This window comes from Mustela nivalis, assembly GCF_964662115.1.
Source record: "Mustela nivalis genome assembly, chromosome: 3".
Taxonomy (NCBI): Eukaryota; Metazoa; Chordata; class Mammalia; order Carnivora; family Mustelidae; genus Mustela; species Mustela nivalis.
In genome coordinates, this window is record NC_139022.1 from 122,305,025 (window position 1) to 122,317,549 (window position 12,525).

Here is a 12,525-nt window from a genome sequence, read left to right on the forward strand (position 1 = left end):
AGTCTAAAAAGACAAGCTAGACGGCAGCAGGCAATACACAGACAGCAAGGGTTCATAACATGCAACAAGTAAGTAATAAACAACTAAGTTTGGATTTGACGTATATGTACTGGACGTCTACTGTGCCTACAAAATCCAAGCACAGTGACTCCCTATAGGACCTGAGAATCTAATGAAATCTCCTTACCCCCTTTTCATAAACATGTTCATATGCACAGACACATGCCTATAGGAAGCTTGAACCCTGCAATTCCAGAGGGATCCTGAATCCTCTGAAACTTCTCCTTAAATTAGCCACCAAATGTCCATAAAACAAAGGTGAAGAACTGCATAAGAGAGGGGGATTATAGAAACTGTTGTGAGGCCAGGAGAGAACCATGGAGAAAAGCTGATCAGATATAGCCCAAATCCCAGTAGTATGAAATATCTCAAACTCTACAGGCCCTGGTCAGGGAGCCATTAAAACCATGGGGATAATAATTTTTTTGGCAGGGGGCAGCAAAGCAAGGTTTATTGAGCAATAGCAAAGTGATAGTACAAAGCTCCTGAGGAGGGAGGGGACCCAAGAACGTTGCCCCATTGGGGTAATAATCTACCAGTGACCACATCTAGTTATGTGAATTTAACCAGTATCCCTTCTCTCTGATAAACAGACACCCCTCACCCATGTCAGTGAGCATGGTTTGGGAGGAACAATCTCCCTCCGGCTCCACAGTTGTTCACAGGACTTGGCCAATCAGAGGACCACATACCCCTGCCCAAAATAACTGCTTAGGGGATGAACACGTGGCCTATGTTCATGTTCCTGGGGCTTGTACTAAAACTCATGGGAAGGGGTGCTTTCTTTCCCCTGGATTACTAAACTGGTAGACTCAAGCTTGGAATAGCTGGCCCACGTTTTGCCAGCTAATTGGACAGTCATCTTCAGAATAAGCCAGCAAGAGGACAAGAGGACAGAGTGAGATACAAATTTGAGTTCTTGGATCCAGCTATGCCTGAAGCAATCTATGCCTGAACTTTTCAGTTACACCAGGATTGTTGTCCCCTGAAACCAAAGGAGAGCAGACTAGAGCTGGGGACAAAGGCACACTCTGAGGTAAGACTGAAGGACGCTTCCTATCTTAACAGGGACACTGTGATGCCAGGAGTATTCCTTATATAGAATCAGCATTTCAGAGCAGGGCACAGACCAATCAAGTCAAAGTCTCTCATTTTGTAGATAATGAAACTAAGACCCTGGGGAAAATGCTTGCCCAAGGTCACCTAGTTAGCTAACTAGCAACAATGCCTGATTAAAAAACCATTTGGCTCCTTATAAGCTAACTTGTCCACCCAGCCACTTTGTAAGCAGTGCTAGGGGACTAGTTGGAAAGCCAGGTGGTTTGTGAATACAGACAGATCAGTATCTTTAAAGGAAAAACATGAAACAGTGAGTTTATATATGATATAGAGGAATTATAAATGGTATATGACTAAAATACATATTTAATAAAAAGAGATAAGACTGGCATATCAAACTGCTGTTTCCACAGGTCTTCAAATGCTCTTTTAAGAAAAAAAGGTCTTTTAATTTTAAGTGGGCTAATTAAAAGAAAATATATTAGGTAAATAACAATGCGAGTTCTAGTTAAATAACAAAACCCATAAAAGTGGGACAAGAATGATAAAGTCTTAGAAACCCCAAGAGAGAGAACTAAGGCTTGGAGAAAAATGCGGAGGTGAGGCTGCTCAGAAGCAACCTCATTTGGTCACATGGACTCTCCAAACGTCCACTTCCATCTGGAATTTAGATATGTGGCCAGTGACTCATTCTGTGTAACTGCATTTCCTGTCCTGGATATTTTTTTAAAAAATGATTTGCTCCTCATAATTAGATCCCACTAGTACTGTTCTTCCTTCCTCACCACACTGGGGAGCAAGGGCGCCAACTGCTCAGACGGCACCATGCTCCCAGCACTCTGCTGCAGACCCAAGGAATCCATTATTCACCACCTTCATCATAAATCTGGACTTAGTCACCAATTATTTTGATTTAGTCACCAGAAATGTAGGTATTAGGAGCTGTCTGGTATATATTGGGGGAGGGGGCGGGTAAGAGGAGAGAGAAAGAAATAATCTTAAAAATTCAGCCAAATAAAATATGCACTTTGATAAAAGTTAATAGTGTGTAGTATGTCCTTACCTGCCACCCCAAAGGGTCGCCTTAGTCCCTGCGTGCACTTTTTCGTATTCGTATCCTTGAGATCCATCTTCCCAACTCGGACTATTTGACAAATCAAGTAAATTTTATCCCTGTTGAGGTCTTTGTTTCCGAGATCCTACAGAGCAGGAAATGAATAGTTACACATGATGGATGTGTCTAGAGAATTAGAAAAGGAAGCCCACTAATAGTAAATTGTGGGGGGATGTACTTAGCACCTAATATACACGGACCACTCATACAATTTGTCCTGGGAAAGGTAGAAAACAAGACGATCATACCCATTTCATAGATAAGAAAGGTGAGTTTTAGAAAGGAAACGGACTGACAGGTCCCTGGTGTTCAACCCCAATTCTTCAATTTCAAACCAACAGGGAGAGAAGGATAGAAGTACAATATCAGTTATGCAGGTGGCATCTCCTATATGTCAGCTGGTGGATCCAAAATAGCAGTTGCCACAGATGATTTCATCCGTCTGATCACTGCTCATCACCACTGAGGGAGAAAGCAAAAGGAAGAGGGTACAGTCCCAACGGTTATCATTTCCTGAGCACCTGGGGTCTGGATATCACTCAGGAGTGGGTTGGTGTGACACCAAACAATCCCAGCATCTCAGAGCTTAGAGACAACAGAAGTTTACTTCTAGCTCAGGCTACCTGCCCAATGAAGATGGCTGGGGACTCCGCTTATCTATCTACGCAGGGTTCCTAGCTGACAGATGATCCATCTCATCACAACACATGCTTCCACTGTCTGCACAGCAGGAGAAGGAAAGGTGACAAATCACTTACAGGCCCTTAAATCTTCCACACATCACTTGGGCTTGCATTTCAATGACCAAAGCAAGGTAGGTGGTTGCAGCTAACCTCAAGGGGGACAGCAGAGTGCACTCCAGTATGTGCCCTGAAGAAGAACACCGACATGGTGAACTACACTAACGTGTTATGCACTGTGCCAAGTTTCTCATAAGCCACTGTCTTATTTGATCCTCAACAACTCTCTGAAGTAGATAGTACTACTGCACCCCTATTTTACAGATGGGAACACCGAGACACAAAGAAGACAAGGGGTTTCCCTGTGGTCATGATCTTAGTCCTTGGAGACACTATACAGTCATTCTAAGACCAAAGTCTATAAACCAAATCACCACAACCTATCTCTCTCGCCATCAGAAAGATACAGTGGAGGGAAAGCCAACCAGACCACCTCAGCATCTGACTGTCCTGCTCAAATCTAAAAGCTTCGGTGTTCTTGGGAATGTCTTCCAGCTGGGTTAAGAAAAAAAGAACATCAAGGCATGTTGTTGGCATCAGAGTAGGAAATCCTGGACCTGCCCTCACTTGGGAAAAGTTACTTTTCCTCCAAATTAATCCTCATATGCACTGGGAATAGCCTGTCAGCTCACATAAGAGTCAGGGCCCAGGCAAAACAGCCACTCCCACCCTCTCATTGTGGCTGGTGTGGAAAGAAGAGCATGGGGGTGTGATCTGGAAACAAATCATGGCCTAGTGTTGTCCACATCTTTCTGCTTGGGGTGTCCAATGGTTACATTTTTATGCATCAACTTGGCTAGGTTATAGTGCTTAGTTGTTTGGCCAAACACTAGTCCAGATGTTGCTATGAAAGTATTTTGTAAGTCAGATTAACATCTATAATCAATTGACTTAAGTCAAGGAGATATGCTTCCATAATGTAGATATGCCTCATCCAATCAGCTGAAGGCCTTGAGACCTCATTCACTGTTGTACTTCCAGCACCCAAACCCGAGGCTTCCCAATGAAGCAGGAATTCTGCCTCAGGAAGCAGTATAGAAAACCTGCCTGAGTTTCAGGCTCCTGGCCAGCCATACAGGTTTCAAGTTTGCCAGTCCCCACAATCATGGAAGCCAAATCTTTAGAATAAGTCTATCTATATAACCTGTTGGTTCAGGTTCTCTGGAGAACTACTGGCTGATACAAGGGTTGTCCCTTCACTAGCTGAGGAAATGGACATCTGCTTCTCTACTCTCCAAAGTTCCCCTATGGAACAGGGGAAAAGGAAAAGCAGAGGAAAAGGGGGCTTCCTGACGAAGGAAGCTTAGCCACTCATTTGTATTCCCTGCCCTGCTTTGTAGGCACCTGAATTTGAAATCCCAATTACCTCGCATACAGATGATTGAACAGCCTTTTCTCTGGCCTGCCTGACTCCTTCCTCTCACCCACCCTGAAATCCTCTACAAACGTATCTTTAGAAGTCATGTTCATTATTTCACTTCTCTCCCCACAACGATGTTACTAGCTCCTTATTTTCTACCCTATTAGTGCTAATCTTCCACAGATGACGTGAAAGGTCCCAGACATAATATATTTCCGGCTGTCCTAGCCTGATTCCCTACTATTCTCTGCATGTAAGTACTCTATTTTTGTCACAAAGATTCCTTTATTGCACCACAAACACACGATGCTCACTTTCAACTCATTCTTTTTTGCTAAGCCCCCTGTCCACATCTCTGCCTCAGATGCTTGTCTCTTATGCCTTTATATATCTAAATCCTTCCCATCCATAGGAGCGCAATTCCTGCTTCTGTATAATGATCTCCGTCTTTAATTACTTCTCTTGTCTCTTTAGGAATTTTCACATTTTTGGTATCTTTCAGAGGCATTCTAGAACCACAAAAGCCCTGCCACCTGAAAAGATCCTTCCTAGATGTTATGGACTGAATTACATCCCCTCAGAATTCATGTGTTGAAGTCCTAACCCCCAGCACCTCAAAATGTATTTGGATATAGGGCCTTTCAAGAGGTGATTAAGCTAAAATGAGGTTATGCAATGACTGGTATCCTTACAAGCAGAGGAGACTAGGACACAGACACACACACAGAGCAGACCGCATGAGAACACAATGTGAGAGCACTGGGAGAAGTGGCCATCTGCAAGCCAAGGAGAGAGGCCTCACAAGAATTCAGCCCTGCACACACCTTGATCTTGGACCTCCAGCCTCCAAAACTGCAAGAAAATAAGTTTCTGTTCCTTAAGTTACCCAGACTGTGGCACTTTGTAATGGCAGCTCCGGCAACTAACGTACTAGGTAAGCCTACGAGGTTCTTAATTAAGCCCCTCTTCCACTCCACTTCTTTGAAGAGATTTCATTTGATTCAAGGAAGACACCAGATCTCTAAGAGCTGCCTCAATAGAGACTCTTGGCACTAGAGAAACTTAGCATCTAACAAAATACGTGAGCACACGTTGTTCTCTGGAGAGTGTATAAATGTGCAATCCTCACTCAGAACCATGTTCCAATCTGTGGTGTTTCTCAATCATTTTTATTTTGGCCTTATAAAACTCGGGCATATTAGGGACGCTGAGGCAGGACAACAGAATTTAAAACATGTGTCACTTAATTTACTAATCCATTAGTACTCCTTTTTCTGTTCAGTCTTGTTTTCTGTGTGTTAGCAATAATCCCCAAACTGAGAAAATTCTTAGGGAAACTGGTAGCGTGCTCTGCTTTCCTCTTACAGAGCCAAGGATGGTGAATGTTTATAAAGCAGACAGGGGAAGCTCACCATTGGCCCAACCCATGTGCCAGCTCCTAGGGTTCTGCCCTCAAAGAGGAAACCAGAAAGAGCTAACATCCAGAGATAAGAGAAATAAGGCCAGAAAGCTATATGCCTGCCAAGTCTTCTCTCATCTCTAACTTAAACATTACCTCAATGCCCAACTAAAAGTAAAGCCCAGGAGTGCCTGGATGGCTCAGTCGTTGGGTGTCTGTCTTTGGCTCAGGTCCTCTATCCCGGGGTCCTGGGATCGAGCCCCGCATAGGGCTCCATGCTCTGTGGGAAGCCTACTTCTCCCTCTCCCAATCCCCGGCTTGTGTTCCCTATTTCCTGTCTCTCTCTCTCTCTGTCAAGTAAATGGATAAAAAAATCCTTAAAAGAAAGAAAATAAGGAAGGAAGAAAAGCCCAGTCAAAAGCGATCACATCACCCTGTTTTAATTATCTGCATTGCATGGATTGCCTTTTGATATATTCTTGCTTATTTATTCATTTACTTGTTTTCTGAATTCCCCAGCACATCTTGAAAGCAAGGACCTATCCTCTTATTCAATGCTCTGTCCTCAATATCTAGCACAGAGCTTACCCATAGTAGGTATTCACTGGATAGCTCTTGAATCAATAAAAGAAGCTAGAGCACCATGACCTTCCTTGTCCCCAAATAAAAACCCCCATCATTTCAAGTATTAGCTCATTGAACCAGTCAACCAAGGTTCCCAAAATCATTTGCTGTGGGTAGAAGAGGTGGTGGCACAGGCAGAATTCCATGCAGGCAGAATCACATTCTCATTGATATTGAGAGACACAAATTTATTGATGCCCTTTCCTGCATGTTTACATCATGAATTGGTTATCTGCAAAATGAACCACTGATTGATTCCCTGTCCCTGTCCCTCTCATGAAACATCTGTCTCCTGGTTTAATCTGGAAGCCCCATGGGACTTCTTATTTATCAAGAAAATCTTAAATAGGCTCCTCCTTCTAACTAATAATAAGCAGGACTGAGACACATTTATATATGCCAGGAAAACTTTGTCTAAGCAATTACGACTATGATCTTATTCCATGCCTCTGGCTCATTTTTCAGGAAATAACAAACAAAATAAATCAGCTGCGCTCCAATCTAATTGTGACATAACATAAGACATTGCACTTAATGGGCTGTAACTGGAAAATTATTGTAGAGCAACGTAGGTTAATCTAGCATGTCGGTCACTCCCGGATCAAACTCATAGGTTTGGCCAATGCCCAAATCCCTCCCTGGCTCCTCCTCTGTAATTTCCCTTGCTAACATAGGCAACAGAGTGAAAAATCTCATAAAAGCTCTTTTTCCCCAAAGGAGCTTACAGAGAACACCAATATCTTTAGGTACCTTAAGATCACACTCTTAACACACCCACATGGAAATAGGAAAAGAGAAAGGTCTTTGCTGGAAATAATAACCCCTATCTTTTTTTCCCCAATGTTTTTCTTTTCCAGAACTAAAAAGCCAAGCTTGGTTTCAGAAATAAATTACCCAACTAAGAACTGATTTCAATATTTCTGCATATGTTTCGTGCAGGAATACTGGTATATAGAAGAATGATCTCAGGGATCTGTTAAGAACTTTACTAATCTGTGATTTGATTATATTCAGAATATCCAATTTATCAATGCAGTAAATGTTCTTAGAAGGTCTTTTCTTTTTTTCTGATACATTTTAGAGAGGTTTTTAGAAAGTCTGAGAAAAAAGAAAGGAACTCAGGTTAACCATGAGTTAACTGATAAATCAGAATAGCTGCTGTTCCCAGTTCAGGTAGACATTATTGCTGGAAGGGGTCTATGCTTGTTTACACAGCATTCTGCAAGTGTTCTTGATGTTCATGTGAGTGAGAAAGAAAGAGGGAGGAGATAGTGAGAGGGGAAGATCCATCTTCCTAATAGCTTCCAAAGGGCACACAACACCCCACCACACATACCCCGTCTGCTGAATCTCTCCAGAAATACCAAGAACACAGATCTGCACCCAGGTCAGGCTTCCTTCTGACCAAGTGACTGGCATCGTTTCCAAGATCATACCCTTGTGAGTATGGAAGACAGTAACAAGAAAGCAGTGCACACCCACCGTGAAGACCACTTTCAGGTTGTTGAGCATCTCGATCTCCTTCGGGAAGCCCTTGCTGCCCCATCTGACCAAGTAGTTCTCACTGTGGGAAGAGGAGTGGCAACACATTACTTCCTGGGGCTCAACAATGCTTCAGTAAAAATATTCACTAAGCCTCTACTATGTGCTCAACAAGTATGGGCTGCTGGAGACATGGTAGTGTTTGAGACAGATGTGGTCCCTCTTTCTAAGAGACTGAAGTTCTTACAGAGACCGGGGTGGGGTGGGGTAGGAATCACTAATGTGTACATTCACAGTCTCTTTCCCCAGCCCATCTCCTGAACAAATTCTGGCCCAGCAACCTAATATTTTTGAAGAGTAGCAGTATTCTTTGTAGAATCAAGAGTGGGACAGACTGGGGAAAGGGTTTTGGTATGTTTTGCTGGACATTAAGAATGCATTCTCATCTCATTCCCTTTTCAAGACTAAATAGAGATTTGAATTTTTTAAAAAAATTATCCATTAGACATGGGATTGTTTCCTTGAATGAACATCATACTGTGAAAGGCCATGGATGGCCTTAGCCATTATCTGAGATACACTTAAATAACTATCAAAATGCAATTGTGACTATTTATATTCAATCGTGCCATAGAGACAAAGTTCAGGGCGTTGCAAGAATGTATATCAAAAAAGTCTGGCCTGGTCTGGATGGTCAGGGAAGTCTTTGCCAGGGATATGACATGTAAATAAAGAGAAATAAGGAAAAGAGAATAAGAAGGGGAAGTGTTTCAGGAAAAGCAAACATACATTCAAAGGCCCTGAGGCAGGCTGGAGCTTGAGGCATCTAAAAAACAGATCCAAGGGGAAAGTGGTAAGAGAAAACTTAGAGAGGTCTTGTAAGCCATCCAAGGATTTTGACTTGATCCTGAAGGAATGGCTATCCACTGAAGGATTTTATGAGGGGCAGTCACACAGTTCTGACCTATGATCATTTACCATCTTACATCTTCAGGCAAACATACACCACCTTGTGAAATTCATACTAGTCAGTCCAGCCACACTGAGAAAATTGAGAAGTCTAGTGCTTCTTTAACCTAAGAGAAACTTGAGAGTTTGCTGAGTTGAGTCATAACATTTGCCATGCCATATAGGAGCATATATTGTTGGGTGTTAAACAAATACCCATTATCTTGAATTAGTATAAAAACAAAATAAAGCTCAAAAACCAAGTCATCCCAAAAAAACACAACAAGAATTTATCAAAATTAAGGGGAATTGCTGTATTTTAAGAGATTTGTTCTCTCCCATTTGTCCATTTGCTACTCTCTCTACTCATTCCCAGAAGACTAAGGAGAGTAGTCTGAGCAAGTTCAAGGGAGAAGGGAACTGAAAACAAAATGAACACAGTTCTGAATTAACCACTGGTTAAAATTCAATCAAGTTAATTGTAGCTTTTCTGGGGCACCTAGGTGGCTCAGTTAGTTAATTAACCAACTCTTGATTTCCACTCAGGTCATGATCTCGGGGTCCTGGGATAGAGCCCAGCATGGGGCTCCATGCTTAGCTGGGAGTCTGCTTGAAAATAGTCTCTCTCTGTCTCACTCTGCTCCTCCCCCAGCTTGCATGCACACATACACTCTTTCTCTAAAATAAAAGAAATCTATCTCTTTTTTTCAGGTTAAAAGTAGCTTTTCTTCCTTCTTTTAAAAATTTTTAAAAGATTTTATTTATTTATTTGATGGGCAGAGATCACAAGTAGGCATTGAGGCAGGCAGAGAGAAAGAGAGAGAGGAGGAAGCAGGCTCCCTGCTGAGCAGAGAGCCCGATACGGGGCTCAATCCCAGGACCCTGGGATCATGACCTGAGCCAAAGGCAGAGGCTTAGCCCACTGAGTTACTGAGGTGCCCCTCCCTTTTTTTAAATTTTTAAAAAGATTTAATTTATTCACTTGAGAGAAAAAGAGAATACATACATGCGGGAAGAGGAGTAGAGGAGGAGGGAGAGGGACAAGCAGACTCACCTGAGCACAAAACCTAACCTGAGACTTAATCCCCATAACCCCGAAATTATGACCTGAGCTGAAATTATGAGTTGGACACAAGTCACCCAGGTGCCCCTCTTTTTTTTTTAATAAGTTCTAAAAATTTTAGCAGAATTTTCAGCAAACTAAGGAACCTCTAAAGCTATATATATATATATATATATATATGATTATTTCCCATTGGTTATTTCCAGAATGTCATGGTGAAATACCTGGGTCTTTCCCAGGACCTTGGATCACATGTAAGATGCCTAGTAGAGGACAAGTCTGTCAGGTCTAAACATTAGGCACCAGAAATTTTCTCCTAGGGGAAATGTAATCATAAATAAGAAAAGCAGTTTAGAGGGCTGAACTGGCTTTATCCATCCCTGCCCAGAAAGACCTGGATGGTAAATACAAAGGTCCACCTGGCACCAAGATAGATGAGACCTGCTGTACGTGACACTCTCCTTTGTGGAAGGGGAGGACCATCCCAACTCCTCCTAAAGCTTTTTTTTTTTTTTTTTGGAAATGAGCCTTGTCACTACCTGATGTCTAGGCTGCTTCTTTTTGGTCCTATGGAAATTTACTATAAATTTCCCAAATCAGATCTCTTCAGGCATCCACTGGAATCAGACCATGATTCATCCCAACAATGAAAGCTCAGTCTCAGCCAAATTTCACCAGTCCACATTTGGGCCACATTGAAAATGCCCTCACTTGCTTTTGGCAAGAAATGCCTTGTCTCACCATTGTATGTCAACCCTGGCTAGGCAGGAGTGGATGAGAGACTGATTTCTTAGGGGAGGAACAGCTATCTAGACTCAGAATGACTTAGGCAGTGCTTCCAAGTTCCCCTGTCCCTCTCTTGTATCATGCCTCTTCTCATCTTTCTTTGTTTTCTACTTCCCCTGCCCCCTTTTTTCGCTTTTGCCCCTTCTGTCCCCCCTCTTCCTCATCTCTTAGTTTCCTGAGGGCTTCCCTGTATTTCTGGTGCTCTCAGAGGCATCACTCAGCCATGCCCCATTGAGCATATCATCTGGTGTGGCACATCAGGGAACAGAGCTGCCATGTCACTGATCCATTGCCTCTTTCCACAGAGCTAGTTAAGGTCATCCATCACTTAGATGGGCCAGCAGGTCAGGCACTCCTGTCAATTCGATCATGAAGCATCATGTTTTCTGAGAGGTAGGAGGGGTCCAATGAGTGCTTTTAGGATCTTTGTCACAGGTACCTTGGGGATAGCTGTCAGGGAATGGCAAGGGGCGTATGCACAAACACCATTTCAGGTGTGTTCAAAGGGGACAGGAATATTCACCTGCAGTGTTCACTGAAGCCCAGCCAGGTGAATTGGGCTGGCCTTTTAATAGTAGAGATTTAGATTTGCTATAAAGAATAGCTATCCACCATGACAGTGCTGAAACCCTGATGAGAACTATTTAGGATATTCAATACAACCCTTTCCTTGGTGACATACATACTAAAATGAGAATTAGGGGCACTGGGTGGCCCAGTCTGTTAGGCATCCAATTTTTGTTTCAGCTCAGGTTGTGATCTCAGAGTCATGAAATTGAACCCTGCATCAGGCTCAGAATCACTTGAGATTCTGTCTCCTTCTCCCTCTACTCTTCCCACTCATGCTCTCTCTCTTTCTCTCTCTCTCCCTAAAATAAATAATTCTCTAAAAAAATAAAATAAAGTGGGAATTATCTTGCCTTTGGAATCAGATAGATGGATCTGAGTAGAAATCTTAGCTCTCCCATTAATAAATACATATGACTTTGAACCAGTCACTTGAACTTTCTGGGCCTCATTTTCTCACCCAAATGACATGAACTAATGAGAATTAAGTGAGATCATGCACAGACCTCAGTTCAGTCCTCTTAGATGGAAAGCCCCTCCGTGTTTCACAAATGTTTCCAAAAGAGCCATTATTTTCCAAAATACTGCTTTTCACTAGGCACAATATGTGATCTCATTTAATCATCATAACAGCCAAGCTAGGGAGAAAACACTTTCTCCATAAAGGCAGAGAGATTATACCCAGATGCATTCTAATATGTCAACTGGGACTTCAGATATGTGGCCATATGTTGGGCCAAAACCCCACTGGAGGAGACTAGCAAGGTCACTACCTGGAATGATGGTCTAAGCCTCAAGCAGATGCCAGGGGCCCAGTAGTCAGGACTGGAGTTGTACCAAAGTCTTTTCCCTGAAGATTCTCAAAAGGTTTTCTCGCTTCCTCAAGCTGAGGCACCCAGAAGTTCCCTTACTTTCTCCATTCTCAAGCGCAATCAGTTAAAGTAATAATCATAATAGCCACTGCCACTTGGAGCACTGTGTGTCAAGCCCTGTGCTTCACCTGCTTTTTCTCATTAAAGTCTGAAAAAAAAGATCTTGTGAGGGTGATGCTAACATTTTGCAAATGGGCAACTCAGGCTTAGAAAGATGAGCAACTTGCCCAAGATTAAGAAACAGTAAATGGCACAGCCAGGATATGAACTCAGGCAGGTATCAGAGTCCACATTCTTAGCCTGATATCACCCTGGAGGAAATGAAGTTCTCACCATTTACTTCTTTTTTTTTTTCAATGATTTTATTTATTTATTTGGCCAAGCAGGGGAGAGGCAGAAAGAGAGGGAAAAGCAGGTTCCCCATTGAGCAGGGAGCCCAATGGAGGGATTT

The 12,525-nt window shown here is 42.6% G+C and overlaps 1 protein-coding gene across 2 annotated transcripts in view; it reads right to left on the reverse strand.

Annotated features, from left to right (window-relative positions):
- The window catches only part of DOCK2 (dedicator of cytokinesis 2), a 411,048-nt gene that overhangs the window by 353,649 nt on the left and 44,874 nt on the right, over positions 1-12,525 (reverse strand). For both annotated transcript variants that reach the window (XM_082726146.1, XM_082726145.1), the window contains exons 9-10: positions 7,839-7,920; positions 2,183-2,318 (exon numbers count right to left, since the gene is read on the reverse strand). In XM_082726146.1, the coding sequence (XP_082582272.1) occupies positions 2,183-2,318; positions 7,839-7,920 (218 nt within the window). The remainder of the gene's footprint in view (positions 1-2,182; positions 2,319-7,838; positions 7,921-12,525) is intronic.